The 22,200-nt window shown below is 44.2% G+C and overlaps 2 protein-coding genes and 1 pseudogene across 3 annotated transcripts in view; 1 reads left to right on the top strand and 2 right to left on the bottom strand.

Annotated features, from left to right (window-relative positions):
• Positions 1–22,200, bottom strand: part of PIWIL4 (piwi like RNA-mediated gene silencing 4) — a gene marked incomplete at its 5' end in the record, with an annotated part of 110,300 nt that overhangs the window by 64,125 nt on the left and 23,975 nt on the right. The window lies entirely within an intron of this gene.
• On the bottom strand, positions 1,916–8,242 carry FUT4 (fucosyltransferase 4). Its single transcript, XM_079788727.1, has one exon. The coding sequence runs from the start codon at positions 7,612–7,614 to the stop codon at positions 6,421–6,423; it is 1,194 nt and encodes a 397-aa protein (XP_079644853.1). The 5' UTR covers positions 7,615–8,242; the 3' UTR covers positions 1,916–6,420.
• Positions 10,179–10,480, top strand: LOC307108801 (putative monooxygenase p33MONOX; annotated as a pseudogene). Its single transcript has one exon. The product of its transcript is annotated as a putative monooxygenase p33MONOX (transcript).

The raw sequence follows: 22,200 nt of genomic DNA, 5'->3' as shown, positions 1-22,200 counted from the left end.
AAGAAGGAGGCTTGATAAAATCATTAGATAAGACTCATTTTTATCTAACAGTATTTCTGTTTGATCACTAAGATGATTGTGCTTATTTGTATTTCAGATTAAGTTTCATGTAATGAAACAGATTTTGAAAATGTTTACCAAACATTAAGAGAACAGAAAAGTCATAGGGTAAGAGCAGGTGTTCCTAGTTGCTAGGAGAGAAAAATCCCTCTAGAGATTAGTCATTTTGAAGATGATGCTAATAATGATGTTTATTTTTAACTGTGGAATTAGTGAAACTAATCAGATAGGTAAGTATTGAGACCAGAGGCTGGCACTCATGTACCTTTTGGAAAGAACATTAAGAAGACTTAGTTTGTGATGAAGGAATTCTCGTCCTGACATGTAATCCCTCTGGCCCTTCTGAGGCTCCTATTGAGTTTGCTTTGTTTTCCCCTTAAAGTCTGTGATTCTGCACATGATCTTTCTATGATATGCCTTTATTACAACAACACTTATGTGTTGGGATTATCTGTCACCATGTCTGTTTCTCCCACTAGAATATACACTTTTTGAGTGCTGAGTCCTCACCTTAGTGTTATTTACATCCCAAGTCCTCGAACAACCCTAGTCCTGGGAGTAGCAGGCACTGAAGCAGTATTTGTGTTGTTGAGTAGTCCATTTCTCCCTTTTTAAAAGTAATTCAGATTAAAATTTTAGCACTTGTGTTAAATAGGGCATTATTTTTTAATATATTTAGGTAAGATTCAATAATTTTAAAAAAACATTAATTCGAAGATCTCAAAATTAGATTCTTTACAACTTGAAGTGGTTTTTACAATAGGATTCCACATGAAACTCTGAAGTATATCAAATGTACTGAGTCTTTTGACTCTTCTTCAAAGAGTCAATTTGTGATTATGCCTATATAAAAAAAAATTTCTCTGAGAGTGGATATTAAGTACAGTTGAAGTATGCCCATTGGAAATGTTTTAAAAACTGCAATGAATGTGATTTTTCCAAGATGAAAAAGAAGCATTCATCAGAGTTCAAGAATCTGTTGTTTAAAAAAAAGAATCTGTTGTAATGAATCAAGAGATCGTTTTATATTTCTGCTGAAATGTTAGTTTATCCCTTGTTAAGTTCCTAACTTTCCCCGTCAGTGAGTTCAAACTTCCTGATTTCATTCTCCATTTGCCACCAGACGCTGCGTTTCAAGTTGGAACACAGGCTTCTTTTTAGAAAAGTGGCATTGAAAGGAGGCTCTGGCCCCACTCCCTCATTCTCTGAGCATATGTTCCTTTTATCCTACCTCCTTCATTGTCTTACCCTTATCTTCCCTCTCCTTTCTCTTCAAACACTTTACTCATTTCCTTTTTCCTCTTCACTCCCCATCTGTTCTACTTTATAGTGCACTGTTGTTTTCACTCATTCACTACTGATTCCTCTTTACTTGTCTCTCCTCCCCTCAAATGGCCGTCATCATTTTTCAAAATCTGTAGTGAAATGAGCATGTCAGTGGCGGTGTGTGTTGGAGGAGGGAAAGCAGAGGAAATATTCAGTGTTTTTTCCAATTTCATATTTCCCCCTTTCAGTAATTTGAGCACCAGCTGTTAAGAAAGATACCTTTGCCAACTATCACGTTCCCAGACTTTATTCCACCTCTTTAAAAAATGGCATTTTTTAAATTAGTGAACCGGAGCTAGAGAGAGGGCATCTGAGCACTTAGTAAATAAGATGGAATGAGAGAAAGGAGTCTACTACTTACGCCCTTGGAGAGATGAGCAAGAAAGACATTAGGACCAGGTACAACTCAGAGGAGGCAAAGCCTTTGCATTTCAGTTACCCACCTAGAACCAATGAACTTACAGAAAATCCTTTGACCAAATAAATCCCACATTAGTGCCTGGGAATACACATTATAAACAAAGACTCATTTTTCATTTCATTACTTTAATTATTTTGTCAAAATAACCTGAACACGTATACAGAAATTATTGATTTGTTATAAGAATGTGTAGCATAAAAGTCCCTGAGACACATCCAAGAATGACTTGAAATGGATTCAATGCAATTATTCACCAGACTAATTACCAAGGACCTGGCTCCCTTCCCTGCCATCTAAAGCGTGTGACACTACATCAGTGTCCCTCTCTGGTGCCTGGTTTTCTGCCAGTTTACTGCTGCTGCGTAGTAAGTCATTTCCAGACTGTAAGGAAGGCACGTGGGGAGGTGGGTTAGTTCTTAATGCCCCAAGGTGCCAGTTAGTAGAATGATGGCAAGAGAACTAGAGGTCCCAAGAGATCTTGTACAACCCTCTCGTTTTGCAGTTCAAGTGATGGAGGCTCCAAGCGGTTGTGACTTGCACAAGCAAGGCTGGTTCTGCCACTACTAAATGCCCTCGTGACATCACAGCTATCTTCCAGGTGCTTCCTATGTGTGACACACTGTACTGAGTACTGTAAGTTCTTATCTAATTCTCCCAGCACCTCTATAAATTATATATGCTTACCCTCAATTAGATATGAGAATATCAAAACACAGAAAGCTTAAATAATTTGTCCAATATAAGACAACTAGAGGCCCAATGCATGAAATTTGTGCAAGAGTAGGCCTTCCCCCGGCTGCCAGTACCAGCTTCCCTCCGGCCACGGACGTCTGGAATGACGTCCGGTCTAATTAGCACATTACCCTTTTATTATTATAGATTAGCAAATCTTGCAAAGCTGGCCTAGGAACCAGGGAATATCTGCCTCTAAAATTTTTAAGTTACAATTCCTAAGTCCATTCTAAGAAGCCCCATCAGGTAGGTTCTCAAATCCCTTCTATCTCTAAAAGTCTAGAACAGAGTTGACAAACTGACTGCGGCCAAATCCAGGCACCCCATTTGTTTACGTATTGACAAGGGCTGCTTGTGCACTACCACGGGAGGTGACAATGCATGTCCTGCAAAGCCTGAAATATTCACTCTCGGGCCCTTAAAAAAAGTATGCCACCCCCTCCTCTAGAGCCTTGAAAATGTAGAACATCCTGTAACTGTATAGCAACTTACAATGTACAAAGCACCCTGGCATGCATCATCACATTTAGCCCTTGTCTTGTAGGGGCATTCCTGCATTATAAAGGAGGAAGCCAAAACTGAGAGACTCTGTTTATTTAGGGGTAGAATGTGGCAGAACCGCTTACCCAGGTTCTGGCTCCAAATTGCAAGCTCTTTCCAAGAAGCCTCCCTGTCTCTAAATTACCGCCAGGGAAGGGCTTGGACACTGGGAAGGATCTGTGAATACTGAACGCCAGTCAGACTGTCTTTCCTGAGGCAAATTCATTCCAGATGCACTCATGTAATTAGAGTCATCAAGTGCTAAAAATACTCAGTTTGTAATAAGTTGTAAAGAAAAGCTTATGCGTTAAAGCAAGGGCATGGCAATCATAGGAAAGATATTTTGAAATCTATATGATGCATTTATATACATTATGTATTTAGTGCTTGTGAAATTTTAAGCTGCTCAATTTAGAATATGAAAAATAAAATACCATAAAATGAACAACTGCCACATTTGTCTTGCTCTTTGATGAGATTAGCCTTTTAAAATATTCTTCATTTCACACCCCAAATTTTCAAATAAATAATAATGCAATTATAGCTTCCTCATGATAAATATTCAATATGTGGTTACTTTTAAATGGACAATAGTGAGAAGAGCATTAGTAAAATAATATTTACTTATATAACTCAACCAAAACAAAAACAACCTTTTTTTTTTTTTCTCCAAGAAAGCATAGGTGGTCTGCAAATTCAAGGTCAGTCTACTAGTAAATGGCAAAGATTTTTGAAATAATAGGCTTAGCTTTAGGAATTCATTTGAAATACATGATAGGAGATCCCTTCCTTTTTATTTCATATAATTTTAAACATGTAAATGAATATGGAGGCACCCTGAAACCACTGCAGGGAAAGAAGGAAAAAATATATATATTTTCCTCACCAATTGAGTAATCACCTTTAAACCTATTTTATTTCCTGACGTGCTCACAATGAGCTGTGAAGTGTTTTCTTCCCCCATTTTACTGATAAGGGAGCTGAGGTTCAGGGTTATTACTAATTTGCCCAAGGTCACACTGCTGGAATTCAACTCTAAGCCAGGTTACCCTCAAAAACCTAAACTCTCTCCCACTGCCTCATGTAGATTCCTAATAACACCAAGATCACTGGCCAGTATCCCATAAATATTCATTTTAAGAATAGAATTTTTCCTTTTTCTTTGTTGGACAGTTAATACTTTGTAATTATAATTCTGCCCAGGCCATAATATTTAAATAGCAAGTCCTACCCATGGATTTTAATTTCCCCTTTTAAGGATAAAGAGAATTGAAGCACGTTTTAGATTTTAGTGATTTTTTAAGTGAGTCTACAACAAATGCAGAAATAAAATTTTATGATTCAACTAATTGTAGTAGTCAAATGCAAAATAATTATTCACAGCAGAACTATGTGTAAATCTAATTAATCTTGGACCCTACCCACAATAATTAGTCACTGAGGGTACTTATTATAATAAATCAAGAAACAAACTATTATTTCAGGCTGTAAGTCAACTGGCTTTCTAATAATTCACTTATGGTCTATGTCACTAAGGATATCGCTTTAAACAAATAGGTTCTGCCAGTTGATTTATCAAAGTTCACTGGTTACTTGTTGGCAGTGGTAGATTGTAAGAGCCTTTAAGAGAGGAACCTTGCCTTACATATTTTTGTTTTTCCTGTGGTACCCCAAGCCCAGTGTTTGGCACAGAGTAAGGCACATGATAACACCTATTGAATATACTGCTCAAACAACTTTTAAAGTCAATGCATATATTTTCAAAGTTGGTCCCGTGGCACAGTCTCAAGGGCATTAGAAATGTGAGGCTATATGTACCACTATGCAGACGAGGAGGGGAACCTACTGGACCCAAGGTGAATTGCAGTTTAGCCTTTAACAAAAGACAAAAGTTCATCACAGACACCAATTTAGTTCCATTCCCTAGCAACTAAACACGTAACAAAACACTGACTGATCGAAACAAACACTGCCATTAACAGACACCATGAAACTTTTTTTCCTTTTGCATGATTCCACAATGCAGTACAATCTTTCACTGTTCTGCTGACAGGTAATGCCAGCACCCCTGGAGGAATGATATTCCAGTTTAAATTTCAGGTCCAGTAAAGACACAAAATAAGTAATTTTGTGGAAAATGACACTGTGGCTTCCTTCTCTTCTGTCTTGTAAACACAGTCTGGTTTTCTGGGAAGTGGGGAGAAGAAAGCTGCTTCCACTTTATTTTCACATCTGTAGTTTTAATATGCTTTTTAAAAAGCAATCCCGGTTATAGAAAAACATAGACACAGAGAAGAGATTAGTTAGGGATGATTATTCACATTGTAAAGGGATTCTCCATAAGGTTGTATTAAATACTGAACTCCCCCTGGGGCAGTGAATTTGGGATGTGATTGATAAGCAGCTTTTCGGGCCCGGTGGGCGCGGCTCAGTTGGTTGAAGTGCTGTCGGTACACCAAAGGGTTGTGGGTCTGAGCACATACCTGGCGGTTTTGCTTTGATCCTTGGGTTTTGGTTTGATCCCCAGTTGGGGTGAGTGTGGAGGCAACCAATGGATGTTTGGCTCTCTCCCTTCCTCTCTCTAAAATCAGTATTAATAATAATAAACATATCTTCAGGTGAGGATTAAAAGAAGAAGGAAAGCAGCTCTTCAAGAACACACTTGTGTAAAGAGAGGCACACTTATATATTCACCTTAACTCTTCTCCAAGGACAGTCCAGCATCTTGTTTCCATTCACTGGCAGGGGAACAAACAGTACTTGTTAAGAAACAGTCAACGGATTCTTGGATGGCCCTCCTCACCTTTCTTAGGAGCTGAGGCTTTGAGGAATTCAGCCGACAAAGAGAAAGACGTCCTTGTGGCCACAGCCACAGTCCTGCCACTGTGCCACAACAAGGATCTTTCTAACACCAGGGGTTTGCTGCACCTTAGTCCAATGAAACGTGAAACGAGCAGCAGAGTGCATGGCATTTGGACTCAGCACAGGCCACAAATATGACCTGTGGCAGACGAGGAAACTCAGAGCAACTGACTCAATGGCTTCTTGTAGTTAAGCTATTTCTTCACCTCTGCCCTGGTTATACTTACAAGGGGAGGAAGGGCCCGCTTTAGTGCTGAACACTGATGCCCATCACTAGCAGAGAGAGCCCAACTCCTACTCGCGCAAAAAAAAACATAAAAGAACTGAACCCGGATCCTACCCACCCAGCCTTTGTGCTGAATAACACTGGCAAATCACCTTGTTCCCCATAAAGCAAAACCTTCATCCCAGGATTCGGCATTCCAGGAGATGCACAGCAAAGGATCAAAAAGCTGGTGACTTGACCTCCCTGGGTGGCTTCACCGCTCAAACCAGCGAGCCAAGTTGCGTTTGCTTTGGGGCCGGTCGCCAGCCCTCTGCACTGCCTGGCAGGCCCGGCACCAAGGCTCGTCCCAGAAGGAGGTGATGTGCACGGCGTAGCTCCGGCGCCAATGGAAGTAGCGGCGGTAGACAGCTGGGTTTCGGTCCAGGAAGAGCAGGTAGGCGGCCAGGGAGGAGGCACTAGGGAAGTCGTCCACGTGGATGAAGGCACCGCGGGGCACAAAGCGCTCGTAATTGGCACGGTCGGGGCCCAGCACCACCGGCACGGTGCCAGCCAACAACGAGTTGCGCCAGAGCTTCTCCGTGATGTAGTCCAGATGCTGCGAGTTCTCAAAGGCCAGGTAGAACTTGTAACGGGCCACCGTGTGCAGAAGCCCAATGTCAGGCACCGGCCGCCGGGTCCCACCCTTGCCGAACACGTCCACGGACACGTGCTGGCTCAGCTGGTGGTAGTAGCGCACCCGGGCCTGGCGCTCGTCCCAGTTGCTCACCACCCAGGCCACCAGCCCCCGTTTCCGGGACAGCGGGGGGACCAGGCCTGGGGGCTGGTCGCTGGGATGGGTCCTGGGGTAGAGGTAGCCGTAAGGCACAAAGACGTCCGAGTCGGCCCGATAGGACAGCGTCCAATTGAAGAGGTTACCGGCCAGGTTTCGCAGTCCCGGGGAGTGGGAGGGCGACTCGAAGTTCATCCACACCCAGCGCTGGCCCGGGGGCCTGTGGCCCGAGACGTCCTGGGCTTCCTCCTCCCCGTTCAATACCCGCAGCTCCAGCTCCTCCGCCGAGCGCACGCGGACGCCCCAGGGCGGGGGCCAGTCCAGGGGTCCCTTCACGAGGTCCCGGTGGTGGAAAAGCACCGCCTGGGCTTCCCCGTAGGCGGCACGGTCCGTGAGCAGGCGGCAGCCGCTGATGTTGAAGCGCAGCCAGCAGTCGGGGGGCGGCCTCGTGGCGCTGTGGCGCCCGGCGAAGGGCTCCCACCACAGCAGCACGCCCACCGGCCGCGGCGGGGCGTGGGGGGCCCAGGGCAGCGGCGGCAGCTGCCCCCAGCAGGCGTAGGCGGCCAGCGCTGTGCACAGCAGGCCGGTGGCCGCCAGCGCCGAGGCGGTCCGCGGCAGCCCCCGCACTCCGCGCCGCCCGCGCCGCGCGCAGCCCGCGGGGCCCCACGGCACCCCCATGGCGCGCGCAGACAGAGCCGCCGCGGGCCGCGCGTCCGCAGGCGTGGGGCAGCGGCGCCCGCTCTCATACTGCCGCTGCGGTTCCAGCCGTCGTTGCCGCTCGCCACCGGCCCTCAACGCGGAGAGGGCGGTCCCGGATCCCAAGGTCCGCAGATCCTGCTCCCCTCCCCGCAACTGCCCGCGGGGCGCGCCGCCAGGGCGAGGTGAGCGAGCGCGGCAGGCCAGCCGGGCGCCGCCCCGTCCCTCCCCTCCGCGGCGCCCCCAGCCCGACCGGCCCGGCCAGGCCCCGGGCGTTTCCTGCTGCACCTCCACCCATTCGCTTCCCCCTCCATTGCTCCCGGGCTCCCGGCTGCGCCCCGCAGGCTCATCACCCGTTACTCCGGATCCTGTCCCCCGGGGTCCCAGGCCTTTCAGCGCCAGCCCTGCACACCGCTCCAGCCTGGCGCCCGGCCCGCCCGGACCTTCCAGATCCGCCCCAGCGCTCAACCTTTGTGGCCCGAACCCGCGCCTTCGAGCGAGGACCCGGCTCCCGCCTCGGTGCGCGCAGGGGACCAGAGACTCTCCAAAAGTCGCTACGGCGCGAGGGCGGGCGCAGGTACCGCGGGAAGGCGAGCCTGGGATGCCGAGCCTCCTGGCTGAACGGAAGATCAGAGTCCACTTCCTTCCTCACGGCTCGGCTGTGGCCAGCGACGCCTGCCGGAGAGAGCGATCCCGGGAGTCGTCGGTGACCCTGACCTTGCGACCCACTGAGACAGGCCAGATGTCTGCAGAGGTTTTGCATTTAGGGAAACCAAGTTTTAAGGTTAAACCCTACGTTCGTAAGAAACTGCCCCCCCCCCCCCCCCCCCCGTTTGCCTGCTGCCCCAGCAGAGGGTAGAGAAGAATAAAAGGTTTTCTGAACAATTGAAACGTTCTCTCCTTGGCTCCCCCACCGAACACTTCAGACTGCCCAGCTCACAGCATTCTTTGTACTAGGGCTAGGGGGTTAGGAGGACTCATTCAACCAAAGACAAAGATAAGACGCTGGAGGCCTCTGTTCTCAGGGAGCTACCTGCCTACTCAGTGAGGTAAATGAATGTAGATCACCATTAATTTTACTGAGCACTAAAGAAACAATCCCCGCATTTAACATGATGCAAAAACACTCTGGTCTATAAAAGGATGACTAAGATAAATAATGTATCACCAAGCACACTGTCCTGATCAGGTTTATTCTTAAGGCAACAATCCCGGCATCTACTTCTACAGTTACTTGAGGAAACTTTCTCCTATGGCTTAAATTTGAATTTCTGGGTTTTGGCCTTTTATGTAATTAAACGTTTATTCAGCAACATTCGAAAAGGGGCTGTGGATGAGCGGTCGACTTAAGGAGAGGAGGCAGTTTTGAGAAAACTTTTAGTAGATCACAGCTGTGCATGGGTGATGGCCCAGCCCAGGGCCATGTAAGTTACAGAACGTTAGGGGAGAAATAGACTTTCTGGGAATGGGGCCAAGCTGTCAGATGTTTTTAATGTAATGCATACAGAAAATAAACTTGGGTTTGCTGTGTGGATTTTTTTGTGAAGAGCTTTTTCATTAAAAATCAAGTCAAGATCTTGGGCTCCCTGGTCGGTTCCCGAGGCTTTTAAGTCGCGATTGACACCACCACGTTCACGCCACGGCTTGGATCCCGACTGCGGCACAACCTCTAGCAGGGGTCCTCAAACTTTTTAAACAGGGGGCCAGTTCACTGTCCCTCAGACCGTTGGAGGGCCGGACTATCGTTTAAAAAAAAAAAACTATGAACAAATTCCTATGCACACTGCACATATCTTATTTAGAAGTAAAAAAAAACGAAAGGGCAAAAACACCCGCCTGTGGCCCGCGGGCCATAGTTGGAGGACGCCTGCCTAGAGAGACAGGGATCCTTGGAGCCTGTTTAGTCCTGGAGCACGGGCTGTCGGCAGCTCCGCGGCGGCAGAACAGACTCTCTGGAATGGATGGGCCCCGCCCGAGCAGCTTAGCTAACGCGCAGCAGCTGGACGACGTTCCTCATTAATATCTATCCGGCAGCGTAAACGTCATTGCCCTCCGGTGGCAGGGACTCAGCTCTGAAATCTACATAGAAAACGTGCCCGGATCCAGTCTTTCAATGGCTTTGAAACCATCAGAAGGGCCTGAAACTAAAACTACAGAGTGGAGAGAGAACGAGGGAGGAGAAGCAGCCGGCCTCCGCCCAGTCCACCCCCAGCAGCACCCCCCGACTCTCCCCCTAAGCCAGTGATGGCGAACCTATGACACGCGTGTCAGCACTGACACGCGTAGCCATTTCTGATGACACGCGGCCGCTGAGGTTTATTAAATACAATTATATATAACAATTATACATTTATGTTATTTAAACTACAAATGTCGCGAAATAATGTTTTTTTTCCTCAAAGCGACACACTACCCGAGTTATGCTCAGTTTTTTGGCGAAGTTTGACACACCACGCTCAAAAGGTTGCCCATCACTGCCCTAAGCAGAAGCCGAGAGGCTGGTTCTCTTCTGGCTCGTCCACAGCCTTACCTGGCCCACGTTTTAGCACCATGGATTCCGGACGCGGGGGTAAAGACAGCAACTCGGCAGATAAATGGAGCCTCTTTGGGCCAAGACCCCTCCAGAAGTCTGATTCGGGAGGCTTTGCCACGCAGCCCTACAGGGGAGCCCAGAAGCCTTCGCCAATGGAAGTGATGCTCATGCAGGCCACTCGAATGGCCGAAGACCCAGCAGCCTTCAAGCCGCCCAAGATGGACCTCCCACTGATGGGAGGGGAAAAACAACCACCTCGGACCCATAATCTCAACCCCCCGGGACTTGAATGTGCTCACACCCACCAGCTTCTAGAGCTTTCTCTTCCAATCACTGAAGAGAGTGTCTTGCACCCACTTCCTTATTACCCTGGCTCTGACATAGGAATGGCTTGGTTTGTTTTTTTTAAACCTTAACCTGAGGCTAGAACTGGAGACATAATTGGTTTTTGAGAAACGTGAGTGCAAAGCCTGTCGTTGTGTGGAAGAAGCCATTGTGCATTGCTTTAATTTAAAGTTAGACTAAATACTCTCAGTGGTGATGTATGGAGGCCTGAGCACCTATTTTTGCATTATTTAGCCTAGACAAGAACTCGATCATTGCTTACGAGGTAGATAATGCTTATGTTGTTCCCAAACCAAGACTTCTTGATTCCTTTAAAGACCAGGGTCAGCGAGGGCATGGGTAAGTCGGGGAGTAGGGGTGCTCACTGACTAGTCTCTGCCCTCTTGACGGCTGGAGCTGTGTGCTCCATCCTTGTTGGCGTGGGGACCTACGATCCGTTTGGGATCTGGGCACGAAGAAAAGCCAGACCTGGCAGGGACCCTTCTCCTGCGTGGAGACGGAGCCCTCGCTATAGCTTTCGGGCAGAGCCAGTTCTTACTGGGATGCCTCCCGGCTGGGCAGGGCTTCTCTTCACCTGTCAACAAACACAAGTCTTGCATATCCTCTGCTGCACTTTAAAGTGAGATGAAGTTGACTCCAATTTGGTGGGAAAGTTTCTAAGGGAGAAAATTCAGCCTGCTGCTTTGGTATAGATTAATGGATGCTCAAGTTTTTAAAAATAAAGATTGTGGTAACTAGATGATAGATTCTAGTCCAGACATTCACGTGAAATAGGTGTCACCAGGACCTGCAACTTTTTCTAAGAGCCACATGGAAGGATGAAAAAAGGTTCTATAGGCAACCATTGCCCCCAGCGAGCCTCAGGCCTGTGTAAGCACAGAGCTTACGGGGACAGGAACCAGGGAAAGCACCTGTTCATTCTCCTCACCACGGGCGTGCTCCGTCCTTGTCCTGAGCGCTGTCTCCGACCCCTGCTGTGCTTGCTTTGGAGGGGTCATGTCTGCATAGGGAGCTGGGCTGAACCTTCCACAGAGAGGCCCTGGCATCTCAAAGGATGAGAACAATTAATTTATTGTGTCTTCTGTTAAGCTCGTACCTCTTACTTGTTTTGACAATAAAATTCCTCACTACTTTCTAAAAAAATAAAATAAAATAAAATAATAAAAATCAAGTCAAGCCTTGGCCAGTGTGGCTCAGTGGGCTGGGCATCCTCCCATGCACCAAAGGGTTTCAGGTTCGATTCCCAGTCAGAGCACATGCCAGAGTTGTGGGCTCAATCTTTGGTGCGGGATGTGCAGGAGGCAGCTGATCCATGTTTCATTCTCACGCTAATGTTTCTCTCTCCTCCTCTCTCTTCCTCTCTCTCTAAAAATCTAAAACAACAACTCCAGATTGTAAATGCTTCTTTAAGAAATGGTTTCAGGTGGCCCTGCCTGCTGGCCTGCAGTAACCGTTTGGGAGCTGGTGTGAAGTGCTCTGACTACTAGTATACCCATCAACCTAGTAACACTTTCTTCTACACACTAACACCCCTTTCCTAATGTTTCTATATATTTTTTATTTCATAGAATCATTTTCAAGCTATTTAAAAGCAAATTGTCATTGAAACCAGGAACTTCAGTGATTCTCTACTGTTATTTTTAATTAAAAAGAAAAAAGCTATAAATGCATAAATAACCTTTTTCAACCAAATGAAGGAAAGGACATATTGGCTTTTCTTTTTATGCAATTCATTAATCTATACATTTATGCACCTTCCTTCCCTACTTTAGTTAAGGAAGACATCATAGATAGATTTGTGTCCGGTGCATGGTAGGTAGGCATTTGGTAATGGTAACCTACTTGCTTGCTTCCTCCCCCTACTCCATGTTTTCCCTTAAGTTCTCCAGATATTCCAGTTAAACCAGCAGAATGGCTCAGATCTCATGAATATCAATTTCCATTGTGTTCATTTACCTTGGTTGGGTGCAAGACCACAAATTGCCCCTACTTTAGTCTTATCTTGGTGTGTGGGGGTGGGGGGGGGGGGAGATACCTAGCAGGAAGATATGGCTGGGTCAGTGGAAACCAGTCATGACTTTTCTACAAACTAGCCATGCACCATATAAGGACATTTCAGTCAATGACAGATTATACTAGTATGGCCGTGGTCCTATAAGGTTATAACAGCTGAAAAATTCCTATTGCTTAGTGACATTGTAGCTATCAAAAGGTCATATAGCACAATGCATTACCTTTGTGGTGATACTGGTGTAAACAAACCTACTGTACCACCAGTTATATAAAAGTACTAGAGGCACAGTGCACGAAATTTGTGCACTCGGGAGGGGAGGTGGTCCCTCAGCCTGGCCTGCGCCCTCTCACAGTCCGGACCCCTCAGGGGGATGTCCACCTGCCAGGTCTAAGCCATCAGTCAGACATCCCTCTCGCAGTCCAGGGCTCTCGCAGTCCAGGACCCCTCGCTCCTTACCGCCCGCCTATAGTGGAGGCAGGAGAGGCTCCTGCCGCCACTGCTGTGCTCTCCAGCCGTGAGCCCGGCTTCTAGCTGAGCAGCTCTCCCCCTGTGGGAGTGCACTGACCACCAGGGGACAGCTCCTGCATTGAACATCTGCCCCCTGGTGGTCAGTGCACGTCATAGCAACTGGTCGTTCCACCATTCTGTATATTTGGATATTAGGGTTTTATTATATAGGATAGCACATGCAATCATGAGCAGTATATAATACTTGATAATGATAATAAATGATTACGTTACTAGTGTATGTATTTTCCTTTTGATACTTTTTATTTCAGAGTGTACTCTTTCTATTAATTTTTTAAAAATGTTTGTTGTAAATAGTGTGCAGTGTTACATGGGCAGCAGCCTCACCAATCTCATCTTTACCTTGTCTCCTGAGTGTGTCATTTCTCTTGAGTTTGATTTAATCTCATGTTGTTTTGTACAGAAACATGCTGTACTGGCTTATAGCCTAGAACAATAGAGTATACTGGCTTGGCTTGTGTAAGTACACAAGATGTACTTTCTCTTAAGATGTTCGCACAAGGACAAAATCATGCAAGGGGCGCGTGACTGTACTGACTGAAGATCATACACGTTGATTTATTCACAGGGCAATGGTTTGTTCTTATTTGAAATGAATGGAGAGGAGGAGGATTAGGGAGGAAAGGTGTTATGGGAAAGTCATAATGCTAGGTGTTCTTATTTATTCATTTAACCAACTGGGAAACGGGGATGAAAAACACTACTTCTACCTTCAAGAATCTATAAGAGAAACGGACCAGGGAGAAGGAAGGAATCATGGAAGGCTTTGAGAAGATGGCTCCAGGAATAATTAGGAAAGATTGAAATGGGGGTGTTCATCTTAAAGGGAGCAGCATATGCAAAGGCCAGGCAGTGAGGACTAGGACAGTAGGTTAGGAATTACTAGGGTTCTGTTTGGCCAAGGAGATGGAGTTTTATGCTGTGGAAAGACATTGAAAGATTTTAACAAAGCCAGGGAGCAAGGCAGAGATCAGTATTTTTAAAGGCTTATTTGTGAAGGGAGGTGATATATGGAAGGGGACAGGAGGTGGGCTTCTGGTGTGCTGACCATGTTTATTGATATAGGCACTGGTTAATGGGTGTGTTTGCTTGGGGAAATTCATCAAGCTATGTAGTTACATAGTATAATATATATATATATATTATACTTTAGTAAAATGTTTTTAAGAACAACCATTTTGTTGTTAGTAAAGGATGGATTGGGTATTAGGGAACCAGAATAAGAGTAGAAATAAATGCAGTTGCTGTTATATACACTGAGTGGCCAGATTATTATGATCTCTGAATGTATAATAACCTGGCCACTCTGTGTATATCCTATATAATAAAAGGCTAATAAGCAAATTGTCCCCTCAACCAAGAGTTCAACCAGCAGGCAGGCCGGCCAACCGCCAATGTCCTCTCCCCCTGGCCAGGCTTGCCGGACCCCACCCATGCACGAATTCATGCACCAGGCCTTTATATATATATATATATATATATATATATATATATATATATATATATATACACACACACACACACACACACACACACACACACACACACTGAGTGGCCAGATTATTATGCGTTCAGAGATCATAATAATCTGGCCACTCTGTAGATGTGAAACAAAAAGCTGCCTGAACTAAGATACTAGTTGTGAGAATAAGAAAGAAAATTAAAGGAGAATAGGGCATTAGGAATCCCTTCCTCCAGTAAGCCTTTCTGGATGCCCATATGCACATATCCATATCCAAGGTAGGCTACATGCCCCTCCTGTGTGCTCCCACATATGCATCTTTCTGTTTCGATCATAACTCCATCCCGTGCACAGATCTAGGCATCCCGTAGTATTCAGCACCTCCATGAATACTTACTGAATTTATGAGTGCTCTTAATGTCTTACTGAAATTACCTTTTGGTATCTGTGCTCCCACTAGAATGTGGGTAGGTATCAGGAGAAACTGGCTATGTGAATGACTTGCTGTGACCTTAATAAGCCCCTTAAGCTTTCAGTGTAAAATGCTACACGTGTACTAATCAGAACCCTCGTGATGGGCATCACATACTCAGGCATCACATACTCTCACTGACCCAACCTGGATCAAGAGCTCATTCTTGAAGCAATCACTGCAATCAAGGGACATCGCTGTAGACCCTCTTTTGGAGCTACAGAGTGGAATCAGCTCCATTTAAACCTCAAGGCCTAACAATGGGGGGGGGAGGGTAGTTCTCCAAAGGAAAGTATACTGTTACCTGAAGAAGAGGTGGGTGTGCAAAAACAACATAGCCTGTGTAAATTATTATTCTAAACTAGAGGCCCGATGCACGAAATTCGTGCAAGGGGCTCAGCTCTCGCAGCCATGGCAGCTGCCCTCGGCCCGCAGCCCCGGCTTCGTCCAGAAGGTCATTCGGCTGTCCAGTCTAATTAGCATAGTATGCTTTTATTATTATAGATGAACTCTAAATCACCTTAGAACTGTAAACGTTCTATGATTCTTTTTAACTTGGTAACAATCAACACACAATTCTGTGTGTACTGAAAAGGCCTCTTCGCTTCCACAAAATGTTACACAGAAAAACTAGCTTTCAGTGGCAACATGAGGACAATGAGGTCAGGTATAAAGGAGGGCTTTTGGAACCTGAGGATTGATAAAGCAGCAGAGAGGAGAGCTTCAGACATCAAGGCTCATTTTTTCAAGCTGAGTGAGTAATCACTCACAACGTGCCCAAGAATGACCTATTCAGTTCCAAAATGCAATATAGGACACGATTCTCTGGGGGCAAGAACCAGGCCAACTGTGGTTCCTAACAGTCTAACGCGTTCTTTGTTCCTCCCCAGGGGAGTGGTTCGTTTTAAGCCTGTCCTGGTGCTCCTCACCAGAGACATTTGGTGTTCCCTAAGGAAGCCCCTGGACACACTCCAAGTGCTTAGGGTCTTCCCCGCAGCACCCAGCTCTGTCAGCCTGGGCTCCAAGAGGCTACCCTCAGATGATTGCTAATTTTTATTGGACCTGAGATTTCTGTGACTTAATATTGACCTGAAAAGTATACTTTGATTTTTTTTTTTTCTTGAAGAAAGAAAAGAGCAATTCAGAGTCCCTCCCAGTATGATGTACTTCCTGGGAAATGGGGAACAACCAGTGAGCAGGTCTGGTCAGGAAGGTTAATCCATATGCCAAGAGGTGGAAATTGTTTCCTTTGGCAGATGAGTATGAAAATGATTGTTAAAAATGATCAAGAATTGTGTAAGTTCAACAACACAATTGTTATTGCCCTGTTAAATCCTTGATAGAAAAATCCTTGTTTATCTAAGTGCAAAGAACATACTGACCGTAAAAGACATTGTTATGAATAGTTAATATGAGAATGTACTATATTTACTGTAGGGTTTTAGTCTTTTGTACATTCAAGTTTTTCCTGTACAATTACTTGACTGAACAGGTAATGCAAGAATTTTGGATGTTCAGAAAAATGTATGTAATGAAATTTTGACTAAAGTCAGATATGTTTGTATGATATTTTAAATATTAGAGGGTTTACCTCTGAATTCTTGTTAAAATACTCTAAAATACAGATTTTCAGTCACATGTAAAAATTATAGAAATCATGAGTCACACAAAAGAAAATTATCTTTTATTTATTTTTTTAATATATTTTATTGATTCTTTACAGAGAGGAAGGGAGAGGGACAGAGAGCCAGAAACATCAATGAGAGAGAGACATCGATCAGCTGCCTCCTGCGCACCCCCCACTGGAGATGTGCCCGCAACCAAGGCACATGCCCCCGACCGGAATCGAACCCGGGACCCCCCAGTCCACAGGCCAATGCTCTATCCACTGAGCCAAACCAGTCAGGGCTATCTTTTATTTTTTTTAAGAAAATTATTTTGACAGTGAAATGAACATGTTAATATCACACAGTGCAATACGTGTGGTCTGAGCGTAAGGTAAAAGTGGCCTTTCCAAATCCTCTTCAGGTTCACCAGTACTATCCTCTTACCCCCACCCCAAAGCTACTTGGGTCCTCAGTCAAGTGAGCACAAATCCTGCCCGGTCAGGAACTTCAACTTATTGGCTCTGAGCCTACGATGGCACCCGCCCTGTATCAGTACTTACGTGTGGCCACGCTCCAGGCAACCAGACCCTCACTCAAGGAGGCAGCCTAACTCTCTGAAGATGGAGGAAGGATCTTGACTACTCTCCCTTCCCCCTGTCCTGACCCACTTTTCACACAGAACCAGGCCACAACTCACAAAAGAAAATGGAGGGAAAATGCATTTTCCCCAGAAGTCAGGTAATTCTGCCCTCACTAGCAAATTCCCCCAAACAACCAATCAGACCACAACAGTGGGGACCGAGTTCCATCACACTCATTCCTGTGACTCTTCCCTTAAGAGGGGTCTGAGGGAATTGAAATACTAGGAAATAGTTGTTGGATTAAAGTAAACAAAATTAATGACCTATAAATGATTTTGGAAAACTGTGGAAATGCATGTTGCTCATATAGCAAGAAAAAAAAATTCTGAAGAAGTAGGACAGCCAAATTTATCATTCTAGGTTAAGCTTATTGTAGCTGAATACACCACAGCCCAGAAATCTTACATGATGCATGAAGGTGAAATCACATTGAAAATGCTGGTTATAACAGGATCTTTTCCAACAGCTCCACAAAGAACCTTTGGTCTGTATTTACCCTTGGTGATGTTGATGGCAACTCAACAAACATAAGGTCTTGGAGAGAAAGGGAAGGACGGCTGAGTGAATAAACACTGCTCGTCTAACTGCATCGCAGGAGCAGCTGCTGTCCTGGCAATGCCTCTGTGCTTTGCATAAAGAGATTTCTTTCTTAAGTGAGCTCCTGTTCAAAGACTAAATTCCCTGGGTCATCCAAGACAGCAGGGAAATGGCAGCAACTCTTTAAATCAGAGACATTCGATGTGAATGACAGAGGGAGACACTGTCTGACCACACTCACAGAGCACACCGCTCCTCACTCCCACCACCGAACAGCTCTCGTGGCCCTTCGGCTCCCTTGAAGCTCCCCTGGGCACATGTCCCAGTCCACAGGGTAAGAAAGAGTGATGAGAATTGTTGTTAGAGTTTGATAGGATGACCCCAGGGCTGGCTGCGTTCCTTTGAAAAATAAAATACTTTCGTTTTTCCCCCCTTTACTTTGATATACTGTAGACTGAGAATTGTCCTGCAGTGACATTTGCAGGACTACATTAGAGTCAGACCTTGTTTGAGCTTATAAACCCACAGAAGTATAACTTCAAGCAATAACATTTATTGAATGCTGATCATGTGCCAAGCACATGAGGGACAGCTGAACAAATAGACTGACATTTCTGCCATTGTGGGATAGCTAACTACCACACTCAGCCCACCCATTTGAATTATAGCTTTAGAGCAATTCCAGACCTGAAGAATACAAAGACTGACATGAGACGCTGTGATGTGTTAGGCCAGCATACAGTTTCTCGAAGCACCATTTTCCTTTTTAAAAAAAAAATATATATATATATATATTTTTTTTATTGATTTCAGAGAGGAATGGAGAGGGAGAGCGAGAAAAACATCAATGATGAGAGAGAGTCATTGATTGGCTGCCTCCTGCACTCCTACACTGGGGATCAAGCCTGCAACCCAGGCATGTGCCCCGACCAGGATTCAAACCCTGACCTTCTGGTTCATAGGCTGACACTCAACCACTGAGCCACACTGGCCAGGCCTGAAGCACCATTTCCTTGATTGCCTTGTCACTCTGTCCTTTGTCACTTCTGCATTGATCAAGTGTCACTGTCAGAGTAGAAAGCTCTTTCAGGCCTCTACCTTTATACCTTTCTCTTGTCCATTTACAGTTAGGTAGGCAAGGTTTGTCAGATTGCCAATGAAATTTTTCAAGTTAAAGGGATGAAGTTTCCTTTGCGGGGGAGGGGTAGATATGAGTCTCTCCCCGCCAGTTTCCACTGTCTCCCTTTTAGTTATAGAGATGTGGAATTATAAACCAGAAGGAAGCCATTTAGCCCACACATGTGCTCCAAGCAAGCACTATAATTAAGTCAGATAAAACTAAAGGCAGTTGGTTGTATTAGTAAGAATTCTTTTGGTTGTAATTATAGTGACTTACTGGTGGCAGCTTTAGAAAAAAAAAAATAGGTGGGAGGGGGCAAAATTTACTACCATTCTAAGTGGCATCATCTATTGTATAGACACCAGAAAAAATAAGGATTGGTTACTTAACATATGTCCTTTCCATTTACCATCAAAAAGGCATCTGAAAGGTAAGAATATAAAGACTGAAAGTAACTGAGACATGGTAAGAAATAAATTTTGGTAATTTGATGAATAAACAGCATATTATAGTATGATTTGTATTCGACCTTCCTCCTTTAATATAAGCTTTGTCCCATGCCTTTAAATGCATATTGAAAACATGACTTTATCATGGTTTCACCATGTCACACACGTACAAAAATCTGTAGTTGCCTCTGGTTGGAATTCTCTCTAAAAATAGGCACACCCTGGACCATACCCTATATAAGGAAAACCACCAGTCAACAGCCCTGCTCATGCACACAGTTTTAGTATCTATTTTAGTCCCTTACTTATTTTTTTATTTTATTTTGGTGTAGTAAGAACACTTAACATAAGATTTAACCTCTTAACAGATTTTAAGGTGTGTGATACAGTATTGTTACCTGTAGGCACAATGTTGTACAGCCGATCTCTAGAGTGTACTCATCTTGTGCGTAACTGTTGATCAGTAACTCCCCTGTTATGCCTTATCCCATCCCTGGCAACCACCATCCTATTCTTTGCTCCTATGAGTTTTTTATTTTATTTTAGATACCTTATATAGGTTCTCACAGGTTGCGACCCACAGGTTGAGAACCACTGCTGTAGAGCCTAAGACCATCAGAAAACACAGATATATACGTTACGATTCATTAACTGTAGCAAAATTACAGTTACGAAGTAGCAACGAAAATAATTTTATGGTTGGGGGTCACCATATCATGAGGAACTGTATTAAAGGGTCGCGGCATTAGAAAGGTTGAGAACCACTGATTTAGACAAACATATATTACATAGGAAATGGTCATAATGTATGACTAAGTGAAAAAATGCAGGTTATGAAATATGTGTAATATAATAGTATTTTTTTTTTACAAACCTCTCCATTGTACAATGTCTATCTCTGTAAATATTTTAGTTGTAAGATAAAGGATATGTTTATAAGATAAACCAAGGGGTAGATTTCTTCAAAAGACTAAAAAGTTGCCTCTTCAGAAAAATTGTGTCCCCTTTTATGCAGCTAAATAGTCTTCCCAATCATTTAGGCTTTTTACTTTCTACTTCCAATCCTTTTATCTGTGTGGCTCACAGATACTTCTGCCATGACTAGTTGGTCAAATGAAGAAGTGGGTGCAAGCCCTATGACACTAAGTTACCCAGCATGCTATAGCAACTGTCTCTGGCACACACTGAGGACATTCAAGGATTACTGGGGCCTGGAGCATATAACATGAAGAATGAAAGTGAGCAAGTTGCAAACACCTTTAGAAGAAAAAAAAAGCAGCATTTTTGTTTCATTCCTGAACTCAGAAGGAATGCTTCTATCGTATATCATCAAGTGTGAAAATGGCTGTTGGTTTAAGATTACTATAGATTTTTGTCACTTTCAAGAAGTGTCCTTGTAATCCTGGTTTTCAAAGAATTTTTATTTATTTATTTATTTTTATTTATTTATTTATTTATTTTAATATATTTTATTGATTTTTTACAGAGAGGAAGAGAGAGGGATAGAGAGTTAGAAACATCGATGAGAGAGAAACATCGATCAGCTGCCTCTTGCACACCCCCTACTGGGGATGTGCCCGCAACCAAGGTACATGCCCTTGACCGGAATCGAACCTGGGACCCTTGAGTTCACAGGCCGACGCTCTATCCACTGAGCTAAACTGGTTTCGGCGAATTTTTATTTTTTTAAATGCTTACTAAATTAAAAACTCAAAAAAGATCCATCAGATATTGTAATTTTTAGAACCATCCTCTACATTTGGTGTTTAGATGGTTTCAGTTATTTATTACTAGAAATAATCCTGGCATGGATAACCCTGTACATGAATCTAGTTAGGAAGATGTGCTATGGGACAATGAAGAACAGAATTTAACCAGGGCCCCCAAGTGGAAAAGGGATGGATACCCTAGCAAGGAAACAGAAATCAGTCCTCAGTGGAGCACCCAGTCCAAGCAGAGAGTCTAAGAATGAATGGGGCTTGGGAAGGGAGCTGGGATGGGGGTTGGGGGAAGGGGGCAGGAGCTTGATTATTGGGCAGTAGTAAAGTGGAAGAGAGGAAGGAAATCCCTCAGCAAGTTTGTAAAGTCACACTGGGAGCTCAAGTGCAAACAGGACATCATTTCTAATGGGTGGATAATATTCTCCAACCACTGCACTTTTTCTATGTCATCCTAACATACATGCAAAAAGGTTGAGGGTAAGAAGTTTTAGAAGATTAAGATCTTTAGATTAGTAATGCTTTACCCCAACTCCAGGTCATTTTTGATGTTATATTTCTTGACTAACTTAAGGTGCAATCTCTCCAATTTTAGCCACTGGCCCCAAACACTGTTATTGAAGTAGCCAGTGATGCGAGAGTTCCATAAACATGGTGGTGGCTGGAATTGGCTTACACGTAGGATCTCTGCTAGTGTGTATTAGCTAAATGGAAATTTTTATATTTAAATCTGGAGAAGTTTGGACCTTGACTCAAGAGCTTATTGACTGTGTCACAGTGTAAATATTTTTAAGTAGGGAAGGGACATAACCAGTCAACAATCTTTGTTTACCTGACTTGATTTATTACATTAAAACTGAGAAATAGACTTGAGAACTGTAAACTGGAGGAAGTTTTAAAAGGTGATCTTAGCCTAGAGAGGAAGGAGAATGAAAGGGGTGTTGTAATCAGAATACTAGGGGGGAAAAACCTTTTTTGGGAGGTGGTGGTGGTAATTAAATCACAACAGTTACATATAAAATAAAAAATCCAAAAAACCCAAATGTCAAAAAAATAGATTAGTAAGTGCAAAATTTAGTACAAACATATAAAGATTTTAATATAATTATTTAGAGTTAAATTTTAATGAATGGGAAATTATA

Source organism: Cnephaeus nilssonii (genome assembly GCF_951640355.1).
Source record: "Cnephaeus nilssonii genome assembly, chromosome: 13".
Classification (NCBI taxonomy): Eukaryota; Metazoa; Chordata; class Mammalia; order Chiroptera; family Vespertilionidae; genus Cnephaeus; species Cnephaeus nilssonii.
The sequence above is the reverse complement of the archived record's forward strand: the minus strand, read 5'-3'. Positions and strand labels throughout refer to the sequence as shown.

Coding starts and splice junctions, on each gene's coding strand:
- FUT4 (XM_079788727.1), bottom strand. CDS start 7,614: ATGGGGGTGCCGTGGGGCCCCGCGGGCTGCGCGCGGCGCGGGCGGCGC.